The sequence below is a fragment of the Hippopotamus amphibius genome, chromosome 4 (genome assembly GCF_030028045.1).
Source record: "Hippopotamus amphibius kiboko isolate mHipAmp2 chromosome 4, mHipAmp2.hap2, whole genome shotgun sequence".
NCBI lineage: Eukaryota > Metazoa > Chordata > Mammalia > Artiodactyla > Hippopotamidae > Hippopotamus > Hippopotamus amphibius.
In genome coordinates this window covers 146457383-146479337 of record NC_080189.1, presented here as the reverse complement: position 1 = coordinate 146479337, position 21955 = coordinate 146457383, and the positions used below count along the sequence as shown (strand labels likewise).

Below are 21955 nucleotides of genomic sequence, written 5' to 3'. Positions count from 1 at the left end.
TGAACTCTGACAGCAACATTTTAAACTTATGAAATTTAGGTATGGAAGTATGTTTTTTGTTTTCCACAGCCAGCAGGTATAATATATGTAGGTTAAAAGGGCAGAATAGAAATACATCGTGTTTCAGTCTCACAAAAATCTCACTTAAGCACATTGCTGTATGGAAATAAATTTCTTGCCACGTGTGGCTCCCTTTGCACAAGGGAAGGAAACAGCTGGTCCACAATCACGTGTGTGCTGAGCTCTTGTTACTTGTGTTGCTTTTCATGACAGCTTTGGTAGTATGAATATTACGAGGTGATGGCCTACATTTCAATCAACGATGATTTTTCTTAAAGTTTTAAACAGAGAAAGTTTCCTGGGTTTCTCACATAATACGTTTTATTTGATGGCTTTTAAATATTAGAGATTGTAACTTAATTCCCACAAAGAATTCACATGTAAACAAATTCACCGATACTTCATTTACTTCAACATTTTCATGTCTTACATGGTACATTTCTACCAAACTCTACAAAGGGAAGACATTAGCCTGCTCATCAGATTTTTAAAAATCACTGCAAAAAGATGCAGTTTAAATATGTTTTTTAAAAAAGGGGGAGGGGGGCAAAAGGAAGCAGGAAGAGCGGTAAGGTGACGTGCCTGCCCCTCACGGTCTCTGAATAGTGGTGTGAAGTGTGTGGGAAAAGTCTGGCGACTTTCCACTTTATTTTTAGTTCCTTCATTTGCATAAAGACTGCCTTCCATTAAAAGGTTGCTTGGTTTCGGGAGTGTGTGCATATGGGAAAATTACTAGCAACACCCTGACCTGTAGGACTTCTATTTGCTTAAAAACGTATCCTCGTATCCTCATTTAACTAAGGGTGCTCCCACCTGTATTTTAAGAGCACCACCCTTTCCAACTACTAGTGAAACCACACTGCTCCCCTAGACTCTTCATAACTCAGAAAATTAGGTTTTGTAGAAGTTAAAAATTGCACCCAGGAGTATTCCAAAACAGCTAGAACAAGTATACACTGACCCTTGAACAACGCAGGTGTGAACTGTGCGGGTCCAATTATATGCAGATTTTTTTCAATAATTATGTACTATATGATCTGTGGTTGACTGAATCCTCAGATGTGGAGGACCCCCATATAGGAAGGGTTAACTATAAAGTTATATGTTGGATTTTCAGCTGTGTGGTGGGGACTGGGCGGTGTGTTGGTACCCTTAACCCCGCTGTTCAAGAGTCAACCGTATATTCAAAATCCTGTAGCACATCTCAGTGACTTGGATAGGATTCAAACTTTATTTCATATACTATTCAGGGGAAAGCAAACAGAAGGACCCTCTTCATGTGATGCTAGCTATCTCAATGGCTAACCCCCAGTCCAATGGATTTAAAAAACTGAAACAATTCACTCTGAGAACTTACTTTACTTTTGCTGCTTGAGGAATGTCCCGCAGCTCCTCATTTAGATTGAGAACCTTGGGGTATTTATTTTCCACAATGGTTATGAGATAGTGCAAAAGCGTAATGTTCCTACAATTAAAGAAGGAGAGAGTATTAAACATGATTAATATCTGCATATGATTTGTATATTCAAGTGACTGACTCCACAAGAATGGTATATTCCTGCATTTGTAGGTTCCTGAAAGGCAGGGATTCTTAAGAGAAAGGGAGAAAAGGAGAGCCTTCATGGGATTTACATAAATATGTGTCAGGAGGGGAGAGCAGGGGATAAGAATTACATTTTTTGCCCATAACGAGGATCCTTTAAAATCTGGGTAATGTGATGGGTGATGGAAATGAGTCTGAACCATTGCCAATGGGGACATCCCCTCATGGTGCATCCACCCAAAGGCGAGGCCTGACCTGCGAGTTCCCAACAAGCAGGGTGGGGTGGGGAGTGAGGGATGTTCAGTCCACTAAAGAGGACAGCTAATTTTCAAGTCTACAAGTACAGAACAGCAACTCATTGGTGGGAATTACTGGCAATTCTCATTTAAGGTTTCTTTCAACTGGGTGATAGTATTTTTCCCCTCTGACCTCATTTGTTTTGCTGTTGCAGCAAAGTATGGCTGGAAAGTTAGAAAGCCCCCTATTTCAAGGCCGGGCCTGGAAGTGGGCCAGGACTGTGCCATCGTGGATATGATACCCTCACAGCCTAATTTTAGCAACACTTCAGCTCCTAAGTGCATAACCAACTCCCTCTTCGGTGGTGACAGGGCTGAACCCTGACTGACCTGGGTTGAAAAGGCGGGTGTCTGATAACACTATCTATGAGGCCACGCCATGGTAGTCTGGTCCCCTGTCCCCAACTCTGACGCACATTACAATCACCTGGACCCCAGATGCATAAGCCAACCTGAGATTTACTAAGTGGAATAACCTGAGATTCATTAGTTGGACTGAGGTGCGGCCAGGTGTGGGTACTTTTAAAAACTCCTCACCGAGTCTAACAGTCAAGATCAAGAACCACTTAGTCTAGTGAAAATTACCATAATCAGGAGGACACAAATGCATTTCTTTAAAAGCATTTCCACAATTTTTAGGCAGTCCGCTAATTCACAAGGCTAAGTCACAACAGTTTCCCCCTGCTCCCCTGCCCTTCCTGACCCCAACTAAAGTGAACCAGTGCTACCAAGCAGTTTCTTCCCCATATCAATGCAAACCATTTCTGGCTACCCTAGCAGCTTCCTCTAAGTCAATGGAATCCTATTCCTCTGAGTCAGTTGGCCCCCATGGAAAAAAATTTCCCCTTATTTTTCTTGCTTTCAATAATTAGGAAAACACTGCTCAGCAAAGTAAAAACAGTGGCTAATAGTTCTGGCCACTTATTTTGTAGATGTTCAGCTGTATTGTTCCACTTCAATTTTGCCTTTCATAGAGTTTACATATCCGCCACGTGCCAGCTGTGTGAGGGGCAAAATCTCAGCGCCCATCACGAGAAAGACTATGCCATTTTCCTTCATTGTTTCAGAGAAATGCTTTGTTATTTAGAGAAATTTATTTAACTAACCATATGTACCTTTTTTTTTAGTATAGAAAGACTTAAAACCAGATCAGAACGTCCACATTTGTTTGCTATCCAAATAACACATTTGAGTGAATATAAATTTCTAAATAATAGAAACAACTAAACAGCTTCACATTTGATTATTTCTTGGTCATTACCAGAAACAAGCCTTTAATGCAGAGTGAAGACGGAAAAGAAAAAGATTAGAAATATTTTTATTGTTTTGAAAAGGCTTATTGTGTATTGCATAAATTTTAAAGCATTAACTAGCAGATAATCATGTAGTTAGTGCCAGGTTCTCGGTAAGTTGGAAGGCAGGGGTGGCAGGGATGGGGGGGTGGGGGCAAAGGGTATTACGGGCCTGTGTATGTGTAAGTGAGTGAGTGAGTGAGTGACAGAGAGAGAGGGAGAATAGTACTGACTGGTGGTGAGGGCTTCCTTCCTCCCCAGCCTGCAAGCCCAGTTGAAGAGACTACCCTTCCTTAAAAGATGGCTGCTCTTTATGCGCAAGTAAGAGGCAGCAGTTACCTACTACGACCTCCAAATAAAATCAGTCTGTCAGTAGAGCACAGCTGTGGGCAGACCACTAGAACAGTTGTCAAATACCTGTAAGGCCAAACATCTTGCTGGTCGTGACCTCAGACAAGCTAAATAAGCCACCTGACCCTGCTGCCTGACCCCGCCACCTGACCCTGCCTCAGTTTTTCTGATAACAGGTGATACAGCACTTGGCCTGGGGACGTCACAGGCTATTGTGACAATCAAATGTGAACGGGAATCTGAAAGGATCAAGGGCTTAACATTAAAAATAAAGTGGTGTTGATAGAATCAGCTGCCCTTTGCTAAACTATTTCTACGTGATGCAAAAATAAGGCTTAGCCCTACAACTGAACACACTGCTTGTTTCTTATTGGATGGATTTAGCATTATTTGCCATAATGCTATGCTTCACTAACCCTACAGAAAATATAGAGTAAAAAGCCTCACTGGCTGGGAATAATTAGGGTGAACAGCCCATATTTTTAAAAAGAATTTGGGTTATAGAGAAGTTTACCTTAAAAACAAATTCCTTCCAAGTCAGTGAGAACCTCAGAGAAACACAGCTCTCAGGGAAGCTAGAGTTAATACGCCTAACGCCCTTACTTGGAAGTGACACTAGCACATTTTCACATTCTGGTGTCACTTTCTAGGAAGCATTTTAATGAGTCTTGGGATGAGCAGCTGAACACCAACAGCCAACATGCATTTATATATTGTCAATTTTTCATATAGCTGCTAGCTTCCAGGTACCAAGGAAAACATAACCTAAAAAGCCGACAAGCATCACATTCTATCATCAGCTGTCAGTTTTTCATTTCTGTGGAGGAGCTGCAATTAGGAGAGGTCAGGAGGAGGCTACCAGGATGCTGATAATGTTCTGCTTCTTAATCTGGGCACTAGTTTACACAGATGTATTCAATTTGTGAAAATTCATCAAGCTGTACATTTACGGTGAGTGAATTTGTCTTTTGTGTATTACACGCTTAATAAAAAGTTTACCCAAGAAAACCCCAAACACAAAAAACTTGGACTAGATGATCCCGTGGAATGAAAATGAAGGATAACTGGCCCAGTGGGAACTGGGGGATACGTGCGGTCATGAGACAGGTAAGAGAGGAGCCAATGTTGGAGAAGGAAAGAGTAGAAGAGAAGTGCAGACCAGATGCTTCAGTATCAGGAGGACCAGAGGGTGCAAAGCTGAGCCCCGACCTGAGCGCCTGGGTCTTCCATACTTACTTGTCAATACTGGATTTTGTGTCAGCAATCTTATTTAGGCTGGATATCTTGAATCCATATGCATTGCCTCTTTGGCCTTTATTCATGTAATTTCCAAATGCCAAAACCACTTCTAGCAACTGCTTCAGGGCACCACTCCTAAACACCTCTTCTGAACCAGAACGAATTGCTTCAAAACAAAATACACACAGCTATCACAACCAAGACTTTTCAATGATACCCATCCTAAATCCACACACCTGATAGCAGATACTGGAGATGTAAGATGGGGTCTTTAGACTACCAGGGAGCACTTTCTGAACACCTATACCAGAAGCAAAGAGCAAGGGGGCGAGGAGAGTCAGCTCAATTTGTTCAAGAGACCCAGAGACAGCTGCACAATCCTAGCCTTGCTCAGTCTTTTTCTCAGCTGACTCACCGACTGTAAGCAGTTAGGAATATGTACAGCAGCAACTGCATTTTCCACATTCCTTTGCAAACCCTTTCTTGCCTGGTGGGAGTCAGATCATAGGACTATTGATCAATTTCACTGATAGAAAAACTTGGCAAACGTGTGACATGTCACAGCTGGCAGGTGTCATCAGGACCCCGAGGTCAGCCTGCACTGTGTGGCTGTGCTCTTCAATTGCCCACATTTCAAACACCTAAAAATTTAACAGTCTCTAAAATTAAACCATATACCAGTCTCAAATCTTCCCTTAGAAAAATCCAGTAAGGCCCCGTTATAAGAAAGCTAACTGTAGGTTTAATGCCAGTAGCGATCAAATAAATTCCTCACCAACACCCAGAGAGCAAAAGCTCAGTTCTGCAGAGGAGTCCAGGGGGTGTGCTGTGAGTTCCAGAACCCAGGCTAGGCCAGCAAGCCAAGTGCAGACCTTAAGTAATTATCTGCCAGAATTCCAACAGATTTCAAGCAACAAACAAATAAACAAACAAAAAACACCAAAGGGATCCTATTTACTACATGCACTTGCACTGCACTTGTAAATGGGCACTTGAACATCATTTCTAGTCTGGGCGGCTTGACTTTACCTTCTACTTTGGGTTTCACTTCTGCCACACGCTCTGCAAACTTCTTTTTGAAGTACAGCGATTGCAATCTTTGCTGATAATGATTAATTCTGCAAGAGCAAGCATCAGAAAATGAACATTTACTTAATACACCTGTGGTCACTCAATAGTTATGGAGGGGACGGTATCTTAGAGCAACCACACGTGCGTGTGCGGACACACACACACACACACACACACACACACACACACACACACACACACACACACACTTCCTCTCCTGGACAAGAGCACAGGGCCTGAGGCCAGGTGCACCTGGAGAGCTCGTTTCCCACTGCCCTACAGGGAGTGTTCGGGCAAGTGCAGCAGGTCCTTAGCCCCAATCAGCTTACACAATTTCTAAAAGAAAGTGAGAGCTAACTGCTGTTGACTAAAGCTCCCTTCCCTGAGTCCCAGTAGCTCTTAAGAACAGAAAAGAGATAGAAAGGAATGAAAATGTAAAGACTCCCCACTTCTGCCAATAAAGGGCTGTTGCCTGCACTCTTCCCGAGCTGATCCACTTTCCACAAAGTCTGCAGAACTGTAGGATAAAACTTGCCTCCAGCATTCTCTCTTTACATCATCCTCTCTCTACTCACATCCCCCAACCTTCCACTTTCTTCACAGCTAGGTCCCTATCTCTGCCCCTCAGGGCTAGAAAGCTCTGCCTTCCAGGATAGCAACTAGTGACCAGGGGTAACAGGGAACTGGCCTCTGGTCACCACCAAGATAGGCTGCTTGGTGTTTCTCAGCAGGTGAGGGAGGCATTCCTGCCCAGGCCTTCTGAAGTCATTGCCTAACCTGCTCTCTGGTGGAACCTTCAGTCCAGTAGGACTAGGGATCAGCCCTCGTCCAAAACTATACCATATAATCAGACAGATGCAGCCCAGGTTCTGCTTTTATTAGGTGACCTTGAGTAGGAACCTTAACTCCCCCAATCAGCTGGCACAGAATACCTCCCTGCCTGACAGCCCTCCCAGCAGGGCTGATGGGAGGATTAAGACACATGCAAAGATCTAGAGTTACTAAGAGGTGATTATTGCAGGTGGCCATGTATTTGTCCACACAGCGTTGCTGGGCACACCTGTCAAAATTTCAAAACCATCCTTTGTTCTACAGTAGCATACAAAATGGCAAGTTGAGATGAAACAACAAAAATAAGCCCAGATAATGGCAGAAGTGCAGACTGAGAGGCATGTTCACCTTGGCCACCAGGTAGGCCACTGGCACTCGGGGGAGAAGCTCTGCCCTGGGGTGGACTGAGAGTTTCAGGACCACTGGTCCTTATCTAATGCCGAATCAATTCGCTAGGCCTGGAATGGCAAGTCAGCTCAGCTCACACGCCAAACTCAATTACAGAGCAGCGGCTGCCGCAGGGCTTTCTGGAGAAGGGCTGAGGACGCTTGCCAAGACTCCGTGGGCGGAGTGCCACGATGGATTAGCGACGTCTGCATGTGTCATGATTTGACATCCAGACCCTGGCTATTTAGTTATGTGGGCTCCAGGTAGATACCTCTGAGTCTGTCCATTTTCTTTTTCCTATTTTACAATAACCTTGAAATGTTGAGGTACAAAAAGGAGTGAGCTGGAATCCCAAGAGATCAAAGTGGTGAGGAGAAGGACACTGACTGGAACCCGGAAGTTATGACTTGATTACGTCAAAGTACATGAGCCAAAGAGGCCCAGAAATAGAGATAACTGTAAAGAAACCTTGACCTTGGCTCACCCATGGGCGAGAACTCACATGAACAAAATAATCACGTTCCACACAATTCAGACTTGAGGAGATTTTGAGATTTAAAAAGGCTTCAAGTTAAGACAGGTTAATTGGCGCAAATAATTCAACAGGAATCAAAAGTTTCACTTCCTTAGAAAGGCCAGGGGCATCTTTGCTTTTTAAACATTTTCAAACTCACCTGCTCATCTCGAAAAGGAATCTATCAGCCTTGGCCATCCGATCCAGTTCGTGTTTATGTTCTTCCAACAGATCAATGTCACTTTTTTCGGGAACAAATTTCAAGAGCTAAAAAGTACATGCAAATATTAAAACTGAGGTTTATAATTTAAATTCTTGCCCTAATTTTTCACCCGTTTGGTTAAATTTGTCCCAAGATGAAATTTTAACTTTTAATTTATAAGCTTTCCTCACAGGTGATTGTTAAGATACAATGAAGTGATTAAATCTTTCCATTTAGGTGGCCATAAGGTACAAACTTCCAGTCATAAGACAAATCAGTGCTGGGGTGTAGGTACAACATGATGGTTATAATCAACACTGCTGCTTGATATACATGAACGTTATTAAGAGAGTAAATCCTGAGTTCTCATCGCAAAGGAAAAAAAATTTACTTATGTGAGATGACGGATGCTAACCTAGCTTATTGTGGAAATCATTTCACATTTATAAGTCAAACCATTCTGCCATAACCTTAAATTTATAGTGATATATGCCAATTATAGTTCAATAAAACTGGAAAAAATACTTTCTATTTTTACTTGAAAGTAATTAAACTGGTGTAAGATTCATTTCTGGTACCTATCTATTCTATAGTACCTCTCAAATCAGAATTGGGAAGTTCTTTACCAGAACCCACTTTACATAGACCATCAGAGGGACCTTGGAGATCCAACCTTCTCATGAGAAGATGCTACAACTGAGGTCCAGAGAGATTAGGCCACTCACCCAGGATTATAAAGCAAGTGCATGTGATCTTCAGAAATAGAACCTGGGTCTCTTCCAGCTCTATGTTTTTTGTTTTCCTTTTTCTATTACATCATACTGAAATGAGTAATTCTATGTGTATTTCCCAATCAATTTGCTTATTTCTTTGGCTCATCTAATTTCATCTCATTTTTTGCTCCACGTAGAGTTGGGTGAGAGGAACACAGTGGGATTTGAAGTTTTTGATTCCATATTTTATTTCGGAGGAAGAAATGAGCATGGGATGTGGAAGAGATAGCATTAATACTTAAAGTTGAAAAAGCACTTCTGTATGTGTCTAATTTTCTTTAAAGGCACAAATGTGTATGTGTATGCCCAGGCCTGTGCTTCTGTGCTATTTTCTAGATCAAATATTCTTGGACTTAAAAAAAAAAAAATTACACTGAGCCTCTGGACACCGAGATCCTCCCCATAACTTGATGCTGGCATTGGCTGGTCCATTTAGCAGGTTTTCAAATGTTTGTTGGATTTAACTAACGGACCTCAGAAAAGGCAGTCAGTCTGGGTACCACCAGCAGAGAAGGAGAACTGGAACTACAGGGAAGGAGATGAACAGTGTGAGGAAGGAAATATATTCCAGGCAGAGTGCTATTATGCTGGGCTCTGGGATGGGCAGCACAGCACTCACGCAGGAGGAAGAGTGGCTGTCACGGCAGTGCGGGCGCGCAGTGGTGGGCAAGGTCAGGGAGGAGCAAGGGCCTCGTGAGAAATTTAGTCCTTATTTTGAGGGCATGGGATGTAACTTAAAATCTCAAGTAGGGGGATGAGTTTGCACTTTAAAAAATCACTCTGCCTGCAGAATGGAGAAAGAATTAGAAAGGATCAAAAGTATTAGGGGGTTGTGATTAGATCGTTGATGGAGTAATCCAAGTGAGAGATGGTGGTGGCCTGGAGTAGGTAGTGGACAGGTTCTAGAGCTATTTAGGAGGCTTGAACTGGCCTGACCTGTTGACTGTGGTAGACGAGGGTCAGAAGGATGAGGTCCAGGCTTCCGGCTTAGGCAACAACGTACACAGAGTACAACAGGGAACCCAGGAGGAGAAGGTTGGAGGAGGGTGGGTGAGGAGAAGGTGAATTTAGTGTTTGAAATACTGGCAAGGGAACCAAGTAGTGACTTCTAGTAGGCAGGTGGACAAATGGGTCTGAAATTTTAAAGAAATCTGGAAGATAAAGCTTTAGTGTGGATTACAACATGCATGGATGTGAGTAAGGTGACCAGGGGGCCCATCAAGAGAAAAAAGCAGGGCTGGAGAGAAGCCAGTATTTGTGGGATGAGGACCAGAAGAAGAGGAACCTTCCTAGGAGGCAGTGGAGGGGCCTGTGTGGAATTGCAAGGCCAAGGGAAGAGGAGTTTCACCCTGGGGCAAGTGGCCATCGGTGTCACACACCACCAATTCATCAAGAAAGATAAGGACTGCAAAGTGTCCCCTGGCTCTGTCAACAAGAAAGCGAACGTCCTTTGTGAGAACAGCTTCAGGGGGGTGAGGAAAAGTGAACAAGCTTTCAAGAACTGACTGTGTCAAAGAAGAGAGGACAGTAGCAGATGGAGATGTGCGGTCTTAAGAGGTGTGTGTGTGAAGCGCTGGGACTTGAACAAGTTACATGTTGAGAGGGTGAGGTGGAAGACCTCGAGGAGAGGGGCAGGGCCCTCTGACTGGGTGGGGTCCCTGAGCAGAAGGAAAGGATGGGCCAGAGCAGAGTCCAAGGACACCCCCTCTCTCCTAACGGGGTGGAAGGAGGAAAGATGGAAGGGGATGCCAGGGAGTTTGCAGGTCTGGCAGCCTGAGAGCTTCTAGACATGGATGCTCTGAGGTTCAAATGGTAACAATGGACAGGACAGGTATCTTTCTGTTCTTCCTCAGTGCTGGAGGGAAGGTAGCGGGGCAAGGGAAGGAAGGAGGAAGAGAGAGGACAAGGCTTATTTTTCCCCGAGTTTGGATTTTTACCTTCTGGACAAGGAAATTCAGTTCTAGTTTCAGGGGTCTCCCCATACCTGCCTGGCTGAGCCTACAGGCCCCTGTTCAGGAAAACACAGATACTTGTTATTCACAAGAGCAAGTGAGAGGCGCAGGCTAAAGGCTCAGGCCTTCGCAAGGTAGAGTCAAGAACAGGCCATGTATGGACAGTTTTGAGAGGAATGAAGGTCAGACAAACGCCTGGAGATAAGGAGAAAGGTGTGCATCCCAAGAAAGAGGACAGCATGGATCTCACCTGCGATCTGATCTCAGTGGCTAAAAGCAGCAGGAGAGGAGGAGAGGAATGTGGCTCAAATGCCGGTTATAACGAGCAGTAAAGGACGCTGTGCGAAGGCAAAGGAAGCAGAGGAAGGGCGGGCAGAATAAGGAGGAAAAGAAAGAGCCCAGGAGACAAGCAGACAGCAAGACACTCAGAACTATAAGGAGACTCCAGGTCAAATGTATCCCACTTGGCAGATTCTGCTTCAGCAGACTGATTTTCTTACTTGTATTTATTTGAAATACATTCTATTTGCACTACAAGCCCTTTTGGCAAGATTCTGAAATCCCTTCCCTCAAGGAGGAATTTTGCTGGATGCAATTTCATAGTAAACAGATCTTGAGGAATTTTAAACATACAACCTTGTTGATAGAGACTGAAGACCTAAGGACTAAAGCAGCTTTCTGCCTAGTTCTTCAGTCTCGGTGGAGCAATTTCTGATGCAGGCATTTGGAGCACAGGGTCACCTGGGGGCCAGGGAGGGACAGAGGGCAGCTGGACTCCACTCTCTTGGGGCAGAGACTCTGTTTTGACTGGTAGTCTGTAAGGGAGGGAAGAGTGTGCAGAGGAGCTGCAAAATGCTCAAAAAGAGGAATTTTCAGCTTAGGAATACTTTTAAACTATTTATACACAGAGCACCCTAGCGGTCTTGGAAACACGGTCATTAACTATTTTGGGAACTAAATCAAACCTTAAAAGGACAGCAGGAGAAGTTTTTCCACTGTTAAGTGTGAGGGTTTTCACCCAGGATGGCTGCAGAGGTTTCAGGGAGGGTTGGGTCCACATAGGTGTGGCAACACTGCATACATCACTCCCCCCTGCCATGTGTCTAAGGCCTTTTGGGAAATCAGTGAGAACAGTGGAAGATGCACACGCAAACAGGCACTCCACCAGGAGCAGCTCCACCACACGGGATTCCTGTTAGCAGTGCAAAATATTCTTTTCCTCTGCTCCTGGGAGCTGAGCACGCCTACAGGTGACACCTCAAGGTCAGCCTGGAATCATGATCACCTGTGTTTACTGTTGACCTTAAGTGGATCTAGCTCTAACAAACGGAGGCCTCTTGACCAAAATTTCTCAAAATGTGCTTCTGTAGCAGGGACAGTGAGATAAAGAGACAGAACAGGCTTGGAGCATTTAGAGACTGTCCGAACAATACACAGAAAAATTTAGGGCCAGGCTGAGAGAGAGGTAACAATCCCTGGGGCATCTGCTAGTACAGTATCATCAACAGTATCATTTGGGAGATAACTGAACCAAGCTGCTGACAACACACCACATGGTTGGAGGGGCTGCACGGAGCATGCTACAGAAACAATGCATGAAGAAAGGCTAGGGCACCACACCTGATTTATTGCCTGGCCACAAAAAACACAAATTACCTTCCGATACCACGGACAAGGATGTATACTGACTGTGTATAAATCTACCCTACACTTGCTACCGCCAGCGTCTGAATTTACTGCCATTTACAACACAGGAAGAGTGCCCCACAACGTGTGGAGACAGGGCACCGCCCCAAGAAGTTTACACCCCACCTTATGACACATACGAGTGTTTGGATGAAGATGACGGTGCTGGGGGTTAACAGTGGCTTTTGTGGTTGTGGGAGTGGTGAGCCAAGACCAACACACAAGTTGTGTCAGGGATTAAGTGATGACTCAGTTTATGCATTGCAGTCCGTGATCTCACAGTGCTGAAATTCTCAGTATTCCGGTGATGTTTTCCACACTAAAGCTAGGAGATTTATAGGACCTGCTAAGGAGTAACAACTTGATGGCAGGCAGCATGAGAGACAGATTCCAGCATCAAGGGTCCCAGGCATTTGACAAACCCTGGACCGTCCTTCTTACCCATCATTTTGGAAACAAAGGAAGAATCAAGTCCTAGAATCTTCTAACAGAGCCGCGTGGAACCTTGGTTCAACCTCCTCAATTCAGAGATGAGGAAATCGGCTACTGGCAACAACCAGGTTTCTTTCCTCAGTGCCGGCTCCCTGCTGAGAGGCCGTCACCTGTGCTCTGAGTGCTGCCTGGCAGCTCACCTGTTCCAACATGTCCTTGGGCAGATCCTCCTGCTCGTCCATGGTTAGAATTGCCCGTTTGATTTCATCATTGGATAATTTCAACCTGGAGAAAGAATATTTTATTTGTTGTGAATGATATTGGCTTGAGTAGTAAAAATTTAATATTAAGGTAACTCATTTTGCTACTGCAGCTGCTGATATTCAAGTGCCATTTGTTTTTCTCAAAATCTCTCAGTGAAAGCTTATTTCCTGACAATGTTGCACCTAAAAATAGTATTTTGAAACTGCTTTAACATTCTCTCAGGGCTTTGTAATGCTCTGCTGACACAGAGAACAAGGCTGTTATGTTCTACCATTTAGTTTCCTTAAGCGTGGGATTGGAAGATGAGAATTGGGAAACACCCCCACAGCTGTTTTCTTTACTACATAGTATCCATGAATTGCAGGTGAAAGGGGAAAACTAACTTTTCAACTTATGTGTCAGGAGTGTTTAAAGTTTGCTCTCTTATTAAAGATGGATTGTGAGAAGCTTAGCAGGATCTATGTTACTGTTAAAAAACTGAACAGCTGATATACAAGATAAAATGTATAGCTGAGGAGTTTTCATATATACTATTTCATTTGGCATTCAAATGAACTGTGACGATTTTTTTTTTAACTGAGGAAGAAACTGAGGGCTCAGAATGGCTAAGTGATTTGCCCAAGGTCAAACATATACAAAGAGGCAGTATCTAACACAAGCCCAAGACTTTTGATTGCTAATCCTAAATTCTTTTTACAAATAATTCTTATCTAGTTAATATCTCATAAGGAAGGATTTAGGCAAAAACCCAAATCTGTTTTCTGTTTTTCTGTCTACCATTAATTCATATGATTTACTAATTTACATTAAGGATTTGTGTCTTGATTCTGGCAGGACAACAAAGTGTTGACTATGAAAAGAGTTGACATTAAAACATACTTGTAAAAATGTGGTTTTATCACATACAACCAAAAGTCTTAACCAGGGCAAAAAAATCTTAATCAGATTATTAGCTGTAACAATAGGGTCATTCTTTTGTTCTACTTGTAAGCATCAGACCCAGACTTATGTAAAAACTCTTACTTCCTCATAAGCTACCAGTAATGTGTTACAGTACCATTATTCGATCTGTTCTTCTAGTTTATGATCTTCAAGAAGAATGACATTTAGGACTGGGGATAAAGACATAAACACACAAACATAGAGCAAGGCATACAGCCTTCACGTGTAATGTCTGAAGGAAGGGGCTGTGGCATCAGACAGGCTGTGCCCACGTCCTGGCTCTGACACGTCTTGGTCAGTGTGACCTTGGAAAAATTTTCTTCTTCAGCCTAAGTTTCTTCATCTATAAAATACAGGTAATAATGGCTATGTAAAAAAAAAAAAAAAGGATTTGTGTGTGTGTGTTAAGTGAAATAATGCATGCAGAGTGGTTAGCATAGTGTCAGGCCACAGAAAGGGCTCAATAAGCTATATATACACTCTGCGAGGCAGACGTTTGCACTCTGGGGACGGGGGGCTGGGGGGGTGGGGAAGCAGCAGTACTTATGTACTGAATAACAGAAATAGTCAAGGGCAGCTGTTTGATCAATAAACAGCGCTTAGGAGGGGTTTCATGAACTTCCCAAAGTGCTCTCACACCGTTATTTCACCCGAGTTTCTTCTCTGTATATAGCACCCATTAGGCCCAGGAGTATTAGAATTAGAAGATATGGTACTTATTTTAAAGGTGATTATAATGTTTGAGAGAATCAGATGATAAGCTGGAACACTGCACATACGCGTGCATAAAGCGCACGTGCTTACCTGTGCTCTCCCAGGTAAACGAGGCGGCTGGACGAGCACAGGGGTGGCCACAAAGCCCGTGAGAAAGAGCCCGGGGGTGGAGCTGGATGAGACACAGCCCACTCTGGACACCCCTGGCTTGTCCTTTTCTCTAGATTTTGACATGATCTTGTTAAAACCATCCATCCTGCCATTGAAACTGAATGTTGTTTCACGTACCAATAAGTAGGCCCAGGAAGGAACAGATTTGGGAAGCCTATTGTACAAATACCTTTCGTTTCTATTTCATGCTTTCAAACCCAAATAGAGCACCTAGGCAACATGCTAAATTGTCCATGTTCTAGAATAAGACCCATTCTCTTCCCTAGTCCAAGTTGTAGCGCCATCATAACTCCTGGGCTGTGGACAGTGACTCTAGACCTGGGCAGATGCCTCCAGATTGATTCAGTCATTCTGGAGAAAATCATTTTCCATGAACATGTTCACTAGAACATCAAGATGGAAAACCCCCAAACTTAAGTGGAACAATTTAGCCAAGTTTGCATGGGTGAAACATATGATGGGGGAAACTGTATCCTAGCATCAGGGTTTCCACCATATGGGCCCTGAGTAGCCCTAGATTCCGGGACCTAAAGGCTCCTGAGTCCTGTAAGGGCAAACGCCACCGTGTCGCCATGCAAGGCCAAAGAAGCGGGACATTAGGGAGGGCTGAAAATGCCACTAATGAAAACCAGCTGGCTGTGGAAACATCTATAGTCATCACAAGAAAAGCTCCACTTATTAAAAAAAAAGAAAAAGATTAGTTCTGTTCACACTGACTTGAAGAAACTACTTTATGGTGTCTTTCTGCTGAGTCCTTCTGTTTTGCATTTAGGAGAAAAGGAGTTGAACATCAGAGTGAGAACAATACTTGAAGTATCAGATTTGCATTTCATTAGCTCCCCATATGGAGTGCAGGACTTCTTGCTTTTGAAATTGTATATACTTATGCTGCTTAACCCCCAGAGGCTGTCTGGACTAAACACTAGCTCTAATTCATAACAATTTTGGTTTCCCTTAATGTGGCCCACAAAGAGACTTGAGACTTTAATGGCTAGTACTTAAGAAAATCTACCTGTCAACATCCTGCCTTGCACGTGGCCTGTGGGAGCAGATAAAGAAGCTGTACCTTTGGGGAAAGAGGAGAAGGGTACACGGCCCTCCAGGAGGCATCTATAAGTTGCCAAAGAGTTCTTAGTATCGTCTGTCATCCACAGAATGAGTTGCTAATCTCTGTAATTTAAGGACCCTACCAACCCTAACCTTTTAATTGCTTTTAAAGCTTGGCAGTGTTCTGATGTGCGGGAGGGTGGCAACTTGTGAGACATCCACTTCAACTTTCCTTGCAAGGCAGGAAACAAACTGGCCATTTAAAACCAGTATTTAACTCCACCTTGCTCTACTCAAGTATTTCAAAAATTTGCCAAGAGAGCTAGAACATCCAGGCATAATTCGACTAAGTTAAGGATGGATGGCTAGATCAGCCTTAGCTCTGCTTCAGTGGATTTAAGCCAAATTCCTCTACTTTAAAATAGCTTTTTGTGGTTTACTACACCCCAGCTGTCATGTTAAGTGAGCATCTGGAAAAAAAGGATGGCAGAACACTTCATAAAAGTGTATTTTAGGTAGGTTCATTTTGCAGTATAAGCCAGCTTCCAAGTTTCTTTCTTCCTCCCCTCCCCTTTCCCTTACCTTTCCTTCCTTCCTTTTTTTTTTTTTTTTTTTTTTCAAATGGAAGGGAGAATTTGTTTTAGGGAATAAAGCAGAGTGAATTTTATGTTGCCACATGTCGCCTGCGTGCACACAGCAGAGAAGCAGTTGCTGGCTCTGCCAGGGGCCTGAGGAATGGCTCTCATCGTGTCCATTCCACTCACTTCTCAAGTCTGTGAAAGGGAAGGTCCCTGGTGGCCTGGAACTTTACACCTTCCAGACAGCCCCTTTCTGGGAGCTGTGAGGGACCCTGGCCACTCACGCTGTGAACACATGAAACGGGCCTGCACTTCCTCCCCTGCTTGGACCCTGGGATGAGAAGGGCTTTCCTTCCAGTTGCCTTCTCTGCTCCAGGTGAGGCCGTGGCAGGTGCCCCTGGCCAAAGGGTCCACGAACATTCGCAGTGTGGGGGTAAGGAAGAGCTTTTAAAGATAACCAAACACTGCAGACACACGCACATCACAATTCTGCCCACAGAACATGCCACGGGCTTTCACTGTGGTGGAATTTGGTGTAATGGCTGCATTGCTGGTAGTTAAATTCCTAGTCAGCAAGATAAGACACAGAGAGGGCTGCCAGTCTTTGGGAATGAAATAAGTAGAAAAGAAGAAAGACAGTAAGTGTGGAAAGGTAGGAAATCTTGACATCAAGTTGGAAACACTCGTACTCATTGTCCCCAGGCACAAAATCAGTCTCCAAATGCTAGTGACAGTTTTCATCTCTCTCCAGTCTGTCCCTCATCAGGTCTTAGCTGGGCAACAAAAAGAGCTTCCTATCTGATGGCAGCCTGTGTCTCCAGCTCTCGACCCTTTCTGACCTATGCTGCAAACCCGTGAGAGATCAAACTCAAAACCTTAAGACAGTGTTCTTCTCCTCCGGAACAAACGGCACCAATTCCAGATGGCCCGGGTACACACACGGGCCACTAACGGAGCAGCTGCCACACGCAGGCACTCTGTCAGGGCTTCTCGCAGGCTGAGGCTCATTCTTACAAGCCCACCACTTTCATTACCTCCACTTTATAGACTGACCCTGGGCTGACTCAGGCCCTTTACAAAGGCATCAGGTCTGGATCTCAGGCCCTCCTGCCTGGTCTCATTTAATCCAAGTGATGATCGTCTGCTGCAATTGCAGGGCTCTCTCTATAGCTCTGCCTGTACCCCATCCGGTGCCTTTGCTCCTGCTGCACCCTTGGAACTGCCTCCCGCCCCCCTGCCCGTGTAACTGGTAATGCCCCTCGAGGCCCACCTTCTCGGGGAAACCCTGCTGCTGCCCCTCTCTCTCCCCTGGTTGGGCTCCCCATCTCCTTCCAGCCAGACCCGTCTAGGGCCTGAGCTGTTCACAAGTCATCTCGCCAGTGTCACTCTTCTTCTCCAATGAGCCACGGGCTGCGAAGGGCAACAGTGTGATCTCAAGTCTTGGGACGTCCTATGGCACCCAGCACAGTGCCAGGCAAATAAATACTCCAAAGTGGCAACTCTAAGGAAAAAGTATCAACACAGGTTGTCACAGCCCTCCCCTCCTTGAAGCCCCTCGCTCCTTCTGTGTGTAGTCATGCATTGCCAGCGAAAAGGGGAGAGTGAAAGCAAGGTAAACGGCTGACAGGTTAAACAACTAAATAAAAAACCAAATTAGTTTTGCTTAATTTCTTTTGCCTTTAGCCCTGTTCTTTCCTGACAAGAGAGTAAAACTATTGACCAACGAGCAGAAAAGCATGTGGTACTGAATCCTCCGTGGCAGAGAAGGTTTTAGACCTTGATCAATAGACCCAATCACCATAAGGTGAACTGGGTCTCAAAATCGCCTTGCTATGCATAATACATTTTTAAATTATGCTCATTGTAATACTTATTCATTAAATTGGATATTCATGACAATTTAATAGATACGAGGCAAGTTTTTGAAATTGCCTTCTACAGAGTTTAGACACATTCAGGTTCTAAGTCACCTTAGCCTTTGACACTTTTGATGTAACAAGGGAATGACGTACCTCAAATATGAAACAATTCCTCCAATAATGGGATGGGAAATTTGCCAGAAAGAGTTATAACCTTATCTATAACTAGCGTAATTACCCTCGGTGGCCTCTTGTACTGAGAATAATCTGTCTGTGAGGAACTGGGTCACAGCTGGAGCACTTAAACGCTATAAGAATTCAGAGTGATGGCTCCCTTTGTCAGGTTGCTGTAAAGTGCTCCTCCAGACTGCAGAAGCACAAAATAGAGGGGGAAATTCTAGGGTTTAAAAAAAAAACTTTCCCCAAATTTTCATTTAATTTTGCTGTTAAGTAAAAACATTATTTATAAAAAGAAGTTGTAACAAAACATACTGTATAGACTATAGAAAAAAAAAATATGTAGGCTGTTAAAACTATTTTCAATGGTGTCTTCCTGAACAAAAGTGGGGAGAAACACAGGGCCTGGCCATTTACACAGCTTCCAGCCAGAGGCAGAAATTAAATGCTAACAGGACGGTTCATGTTACTTTACTAAGCTGTATTAAAATTCAGGGGTCTTACCAAGTTTCAGTTTCTCTTTCACTAAAAGAAACACTTGCTCTCTAAGTAATATATGTCCGGCTATCAATCAAGCTTCTATGCTGCAAACCAAGGAGCAGTGCTTTGTGTTCAAAGAAACCTACTCTAAGGACCATGTGAAAAATAAGAACTCCTTTCTGTCTTTATTCTCCCTAAAAGTCACCTTATACCAGCCTTGATACATATACAACATTCTTTCCAGAACGTAACCAAAGTGACATACTTAACGCCCCAAAGTTCAGGGTTTTTTACATTTTACCTCACTTCATCAGCAATAGGTATCTCTGCCTAATGTGAAAGTCCCTTTTAGAGAAAAGAAGAAACTAGATTCAGAAAAGCTAGTTGAAATGCCCAGGACAACCTGACACATTGCCTGAAGCTATAATCAGATTCCAGACTTCCAGATTTCCTTTCTTCTTTTCAAGTTCCAAGGCCATGATGGTTCACTAACTATGAGAAATACTTCTGAACAGGGCTGAACTGGACGAATTAGCACTTCACTGAGGCTTGAGTTTTACATATTTTTTTAGTCATAAAAATGTTCACAAAGAGCACAAAATGATATAATATTGAAGAATAAAAAGGTGACTTTAGAAAAACCAAAATGAAACAAAGAGGCTTCATGCCTTCATCATGGGTGCCGATTCTGCAGCAGTGTTACTTCAGTGGCCAAAACAGCTCTAAAGTCAAGAGGTATAAATAACAGTAAAGTCCGTTTTATAGGCTCTCTGGAAAAACAAAACATTGATTTGAGATGTTCTGCTTTTTAAAATTGAGGAGTCTGTGGAAATTAAACCACAAGAAAGTAGGCATCTAGCTCTGACATATTTCATGAGGAAAAGGAAGCACTAATGGTCCTCTTCACGTCAGAGAGAAGAAATTCAGGGAACTGACCCTCAGCAGAGTGCAGGTGAAAGAACAAGTTCCAACATGTGGTTTGGAGCCACATGACAGAAAAGTTGGTCCTACCAGAAATGTTTAGACAACATCAACAATACCTCGATAGAAGGATGTTGCAATTCTGAGCTCTCCGACCATCAATCACCGAAAGCTCTCTGACTTTAAGTTTGGAGCCCAGTGTGTCATCAATGGCGTCTGCTTCTTTCTATAAAGAGCATGAAATAAATACATCAAAGTCAAACTGGGACATTCCAACTTCAGACACACAGCTTCCCTTTATAATTGCTGTTTACACACACACACACACACACACGCAGGCGCACGCATGTACACACGCACGCGCGCACGCGCAAAGCCGAGATGGCAAGAGGGGGAGGGTAGGGAGGTGGTGGAATTGAAACAAAGGCTAAAATTTAGTTGACAAAGGAAAATAACAAGAAAAGCTGACCACCCACATTTGAAAAAGCATTATTTGGAAGAACAAAGTGCTTCTAAGTTGAAGATGCATAAATTATCAATGAGCAGTACCCTCCTTTTGTCCCGCAAATCCCGATGGAGAGCAGACAGAAGGACTGTCACTATGAATCAAGCTCAGCTGAGGCGTGCCACTGCCGGTCCAGCCATTGGCAGGGCTCATTCACCCCAGAACCATTTGCATCCTGAACACTCAGAAAGCTGAACAATAAAACCTCCCAAACGTCTTCATGTGCAACAGGAAGCTCCCAAGCCCAGATGGTACCTTTCATTACCCTGATGGACAACGGGGAGGGCGCAGTACAAGGCATTAGTTCAGTTTACTTCAATTAACGATAGAACACTACTTGCACACTCTGCTGCTGTACAGAGAGCTGTAGGCAATGAGGGCCAGGCATAATTTATGGTGGAAGAGCCATAAGACAATTGTACATAAAATACTGTTTGAGTAAACAGGGCATCGAGGTGAAAACACAGACTGACTTGATAAATAGCAAGCTTGATTTTATTCAAGGTCAGGATCACTTTAAAAAATAGATCATGGCATTTAAAAACTGTAAGAACGAAAGATAAAAAAAGAAAAAAAAAAGAAAAAGAAAAAGAAAAACTATAAGGAAACCAAAGAGTTCTGGAACTGAATAACGGTTTAGGAAACAAAGACAACATGGAGTTTATAAGAGGTACCATGTGACCAAACTTTACCTGTTTCATGTGCTGAGATTTCAGGCGTACCTCTAAATAGTCAGTTAAGAGTTGAAACCCAACATGGAATTAACTAGGCATTGCATTACTCTATCAGAAAAAAACAGAAACAAAAACAAAAACCAAAAAAAATGGGAAAACGAAGACATTTTGAGCTTATAGTAGGCTAAGCAAGGTGTGGGTTTTAGCTCACTTACCTGCTTGGAGTTACTGTTCACAAAGAAATCCTACAGCCATGGCAGAGGCATGGAAAAGGCAAATCAGATACATGCAGTTCAGAAATCACAGCAAGAGATGGGAGAAAGTCAAGGAAATCAGTGACATGGGGTAAGAGGTGATTTCTGCCCCCAGGAGCAGCCGCAAGAGGTGATGAAGAGGAGTCTGACTGAAGAGCAGGGCACTAAGCATTCAGGGTAGAGAGAGAAGACGGCATGTGCTATACACAAGTTTCAAAGGTGGCAAGTCAAATTCAGAAATGAAAAGACTTAAAACACCCCCGAAAGACTCAAATTGGGGAAGGAACCAATCCTCTTTGAAGGGACCACTGGGCTCCCTTCATTCAACAAAATGATTTTCACTTGAAATAGGGAAACTGTCAATCAACTCTATCGACTTTGAGGGAACTACTTCCACTGTCATGTACCACCAGCAAAACATGCTTTTTTGAGATGATAATCTCCTGTCTTCCTGTGTCATAGGGAAGGATTAAGAAAAGAAATAAGACAAGTTCAACAATATAGGCCAGTAAAACCAACCCTCAGTACCCCTTGAGAGTCCAAACAATACCCGTGGGTGCTCTGGGTAGGTATGAGGAAAAAGGCAGAACTTGCAATTAAGAGACAATCAGTGATTCATGGGCTGTGCAGCCATTGGTGGTCCTGTCCCCACTGCCTCGGGGCCGTTCATGCGTACAAGGTCAACAGCCTCTGCTTAAAATCGTTCATAGAAAAGACTTGGAGTGAAGAAGGGAAAGAGG

General features: G+C 43.6%; 1 protein-coding gene across 10 annotated transcripts in view; it reads right to left on the bottom strand.

Moving 5' to 3' along the window:
* DAAM1 (dishevelled associated activator of morphogenesis 1) overlaps positions 1–21955 on the bottom strand; it is a 162536-nt gene that overhangs the window by 9956 nt on the left and 130625 nt on the right. For all 10 annotated transcript variants that reach the window (XM_057731772.1, XM_057731776.1, XM_057731770.1 and 7 more), the window contains 6 exons: positions 19902–20008; positions 12830–12914; positions 7745–7851; positions 5811–5899; positions 4779–4947; positions 1418–1525 (listed from right to left, as the gene is read on the bottom strand). In XM_057731772.1, coding sequence (XP_057587755.1) covers positions 1418–1525; positions 4779–4947; positions 5811–5899; positions 7745–7851; positions 12830–12914; positions 19902–20008 — 665 coding nt within the window. The remainder of the gene's footprint in view (positions 1–1417; positions 1526–4778; positions 4948–5810; positions 5900–7744; positions 7852–12829; positions 12915–19901; positions 20009–21955) is intronic.